The 5000-nt window shown below is 49.4% G+C and overlaps 1 protein-coding gene and 1 pseudogene across 2 annotated transcripts in view; one reads left to right on the forward strand and one right to left on the reverse strand.

Moving 5' to 3' along the window:
• Nucleotides 1-5000, forward strand: part of LOC308171702 (large ribosomal subunit protein eL8-like) — a 507482-nt pseudogene that overhangs the window by 78110 nt on the left and 424372 nt on the right. The window lies entirely within an intron of this gene.
• Nucleotides 2029-5000, reverse strand: part of sugt1 (SGT1 homolog, MIS12 kinetochore complex assembly cochaperone) — a gene marked incomplete at its 5' end in the record, with an annotated part of 21910 nt that continues 18938 nt past the window's right edge. Inside the window, 3 exons of the mRNA XM_080546520.1 lie at nucleotides 2029-2926; nucleotides 3683-3855; nucleotides 4115-4205. Coding sequence (XP_080402646.1) covers nucleotides 2825-2926; nucleotides 3683-3855; nucleotides 4115-4205 — 366 coding nt within the window. The 3' untranslated portion in view covers nucleotides 2029-2824. The remainder of the gene's footprint in view (nucleotides 2927-3682; nucleotides 3856-4114; nucleotides 4206-5000) is intronic.

Here is a 5000-nt window from a genome sequence, read left to right on the forward strand (position 1 = left end):
ACAGAATCCAATATGGACACCGCATACCCTGTTTTTGTGACCAACCGGTCTGTTTTATCCCCTAAAAACAAACTCTAGCCGAACTAACATTGAAGTCCAGATTCTATATACGAGCAATGATAGTCTCCCTATTTCTTATAGGGCGGGTTAGCGGTTTTGTGTAAACTTGTATTTAAAGTACCTTTTCTTTCCATTTTCCCTGCTTTTTGATGTAAATAAATGTATGAAATAAGAAGTATTACAAGACATGAGCAGGGTGAGTCGTCTCACTCTGTCTCGACTGTGTGTCTGGAGGTTTTCATCATGCTAGTGACAAAATGTTTCTAACCCAGACAGTTTTAACACGTTCCTTCCTGAGTCTAACTGTGACGTACTGTGTGCTTTGTCTCGCAAGCTCCCCCCAAAAAACTGAGTGTATTTTTCTCATCAGCATTAAAAGAAACATTCTCAAAGTGCAATTTCAATGAATAAACCTTTTTTTTTTAAGTAAAGTTTTCCAAAAAACAAATCCTTTTTCCCTACTCTTATTGCGTGGTGACGGCGTTACAGAATATCCACACGTCTGCATAACTGTGCCCGATACAAAACGGAGTGCTATGCGACACACATACACACACACACACACACACACACACACACACACACACACGTTTAGAGTTTCCGAACATGTCAAATCCAACGGCTGATCCGGAGGAGGAGAGAACTTTGGCGGGGGGGGGCAGTGAGTTTCTAGAAGTGCTTTAATGTCAGAGTTCCACTTCTAGAACTTTAATGAGACTAAAGACTCTGCAGCCGTCACACTTGGAGATCTTACCCACAATGCCGAGCGCTTAGCTCCCTTTTGATGTCAGGGAGCAGCTTCGGGCGGGGGAAGGGGAGGGGGCGGTGTGTGTGTGTGTGAGAGAGAAAGAGAGAGAGCGTGTGTGTGTGTGTGTGTGAGAGAGAGAGAGAAAGACAGTGTGTGTGTGTGTGTGTATGTGCAGTTAGGGTTCTATCCGAAGTCACAAACTGGCGTTTGATCGTCACGAGAGATGAAACGATGTGAGATGAATTTAACACTTAACCCAGTGTGAGAGGGCTGGTGATGTGGTTAGCAGGCAGATCCATATTAATGCTCTCCTGCTTGTTAACTCCCACTCACTGCAGAGAACTGGAGTGTGTGTGTGTGGATCAGCCACTTACTGCAGAGAAGTTGAGTGTGTGTGTGTGTGTGTGTGTATCAGCCACTTACTGCAGAGAAGTTGAATGTGTGTGTATCAGCTACGTACTGCAGAGAAGTTGAATGTGTGTGTGTATCTTAGCAACTTACTGCAGAGAAGTTGAATATGGATGTGTGTGTGCGTGTGTATCACAGCTACATACTGCAGAGAAGTTGAATATGGATGTGTGTGTGTGTATCTCAGCTAGGTACTGCAGAGAAGTTGAGTGGGTGTGTGGATCAGTAGAGCTTTTCCCTCCTAGCAGAGTCATTTTCATCTCTCCTCCTCTGCTGTTCCTAACCACGTCCTCGGAGGCTCCTCTGTCCCCCTCTCATCCAGACAGGCCATGGCCGCCGCAGGGGACGTCATTTAATGTTACACTGAACTCCTGTTAACTACCGCCAATCTGCAAATCAGCAAAGGAAGCGTCGTGCCCCCCCCCCCCCCGAACCGCTGAAACAGGCCAGGGGGTGAGAGAGGTCGTTCATTAATGATCAAGGTTAGGATCGGGGGGGGTGGAGTAATGTGATGTGACAGCTAATCTGTGGTTAGGGGCGATTTGTACCTTGAGCGTCTCAACCGCTGTAGTATTATAGGCTGATAAGAGGGATTGTACTGTCAGAAATGTGTGTGTATGTGTGTGTGATGCCTTTTGAAACTGAGACGACGCTAGCTTTGAGGCGATGCTAGCTCTGAGACGACGCTAGCTTTGAGGAGATGCTAGCTCTGAAGCGATGCTAGCTCCAACCAGATTTCAAACGCTCTAGCAACAGAGACAAGAAGGAGGATTGTGATCCCAGAAAATCATTTATTTACATTGAAGCTTGAATCACACAGAGGAACCTGGATTAACCCCGTGTTAACACGTCACACAGGGCCCAGACTGGCAAGGTAACTGTATATTGCTGTTGTGGAAAATTGGTCGACGTCCTAGACTTCTTATTGAGCGTACACACAAAAAATACATGTGCCCAAATGTAGTTTTCTTTTTGTTTTTTCTATAATACTTTGTAAAACATTTCAAATATTTTTTTAATTCTTTGCATTTTTTAGATTTTATACAAGAGGTCGAATGGGACAAAAGAAATGTATCCCCCCTCTGGAGACAAGGGTCAGGCGATGGCTCAGACACCAGGAAGAAAGGGAAGGAGGGAAGAGTGGAAAGGAGGGGAGAGGGAGAAACCAAATCCAATAGTCAAGGTTTCTCATCCTTCTGTCCAGAGTTCTGCTTGAACCGATCAATCCCTTTGCCATGACGGTGCAGCAACCCCCCCCCCTCCCAAATAAAAAAACCGACCAATCAGATGACTCCTTCTGTTTGTGTTTATTAACTTTCTGCTTTATGACAGTGGCTCCCTTCATGGAGTGTTTGGGAGAGAGGCTTTGGGATTAGAGGGAATAGTTGTTCCCTGGACTGAGGCTGAGAAACCTGTACTGACTGAGAGGTGTTCTGGGGAAGGAGAGGAGAGGAGGAGGAGGAGGAGGAGGAGGGGCTTGGGGAATAATTTGAATCCATTTGAGGCAGAGAGAGAAAGGGGGGGGGGCAGTGTAGGAGAGAGATGAACACAGAGAGAGGAGAGGTGTAGAGAGAGGAGAGGTGTAGAGAGAGCGGTCCCAGACGTCCTTCAGTACTTCTTAAACTCCACGTCCTCAGGTGGGCTCATTTCCACCTGCCTCTTCCCCACGTCTGTCCAGTTGGTGCTCAGCACCGTGCCGCCTGACTCCATCTGGGGGGGAATGGGGGGGGTCATTAAAAAAAAAAAAAAGGAAGTTGCTTTGATTTCTAAAGTTTAGAATTCAACATAACAGTATATTGCATCATATATATATATATATATATATATATATATATCATCATCATCCTCCTCATCACCACCATCATCATCATCACCACCACCACCACCATCACCACCACCACTACCATCATCACCACCATCACCATCACCACCATCACCACCACCACCATCATCACCATCACCATCTCCACCACCACCACCACCACCATCACCACCACCACCACCACCACCATCACCACCACCATCTTCCCCATCACCATCACCACCACCACCATCACCACCACCACCACCATCACCACCACCATCTTCCCCATCACCACCACCACCATCTTCCCCATCACCACCATCACCACCACCACCATCACCACCATCATCACCACCACCATCACCACCACCACCATCACCACCACCATCTTCCCCATCACCACCATCATCACCACCACCATCACCACCACCATCTTCCCCATCACCACCACCACCATCACCACCACCACCATCATCACCATCACCACCATCATCACCACCACCACCACCACCATCATCACCATCACCACCACCACCACCACCATCTTCCACATCATCACCACCACCACCACCACCATCATCATCATTACCATCTTCCCCATCATCATCCTCACCACCACCACCACCCCCTCCACCCCCAGTGTTCCAGGGCGTCAGACTTACGAAGGACTTGTTCATGGCCCGTTTCACCTCGTCCGAGCCGTCAGAGTAGATCTGCTGGAACAGCTTGTTGAGCGCCGCGTCTCCCTCCAGGTTCTCCTTCTTCTCCTCCTCCTTGATGGCCCCCACCACCTTGTCCCAGTCCCGGCTGTTAGAGGACGACGACGGGTACTGGTCTACACACACACACACACACACACACACACACACACACACACACACACACACAATTATACACACTGCCCCCTTGTGTATTTATAGCCTCATGGAAGCTTGTTTGAAGAGATGATAATTGCCTCAGTCCTGAAAACCCCCTATATCTGTATAGATGTGTGTGTGTGTGTGTGTGTGTGTGTGTGTGTGTGTGTGTGTGTGTGTGTGTGTGTGTGAGTGTGTGTGTGTGTGTGTGAGGGAGGGAGAGAGAGCGGTACTGACTGGGGGTGAAGTGTTTGACGGCGGAGGCCTGTCCCTCTCCCTCTAGCTTCTCCCACCTGACGGCTTCTGTCTTCTTCATCTTTATCTCCACCTGAGAGAGAGAGAGGGAGGGAGGAAGGGAGGGAGAGAGGGAGAGGGGGAGAGAGAAGGAGGGAGAGGGGGAGAGAGAAGGAGGGAGGGTGGGAGGGAGAGAAAGAGGGAGAGAAGGAGAGAGAAAAAGAGGGAGAGAGAGAAGGAGGAAGGGTGGGAGAGAAAGAGGGAGAGAGAAGGAGAGAGAAGGAGGGAGGGTGGGAGAGAAAGAGGGAGAGAGAGGGGGAGAGAGAAGGAGGGAGGGTGGGAGAGAAAGCAAGAGGGAGGGAGGGCGGGAGGGAGAGAGAAAGAGAGAGATGCAGGGAGGAAGCGCGGCAGAGAAAGAGGGAAGGGGAGAGAGAGAAAGAGGGAAGGGGAGAGAGAGAGGGAGAGAGAGGGGGAGGGAGGGAGAGAGAGAGAGGGAGGGGGAGAGAGAGAGGGAAGGGGAGGGAGAGAGAAAGAGGGAGGGAGAGAGAGAGAAAGAGGGAAGGGGAGAGAGAGGGGGAGGGAGAACAGGGAGACATTGAAGTTGAAGGCTGTTGTTTGATGCAGCGCTAGGTAACAGGAGCTGATGTCATTGGGGCTCGGTGCTAACACACAAACACTCAAACAACAACAACAACATGACAACGCCATCAGAGACAGATCAGACACGACACACACACACACACACACACACACGCTACACACACAACAAACACAACACACACGACATGAAACCACAACCACGGGCAAAGATCCATGCCTTCAGATGTAGCGTCAGCTCAGCTCAGTGTGTGTGTGTGTGTGTGTGTGTGTGTGTGTGTGTGTGTTCTCC

The sequence above is a fragment of the Nansenia antarctica genome, assembly GCF_963989245.1.
Source record: "Nansenia antarctica genome assembly, chromosome: 16".
Classification (NCBI taxonomy): Eukaryota; Metazoa; Chordata; class Actinopteri; order Argentiniformes; family Microstomatidae; genus Nansenia; species Nansenia antarctica.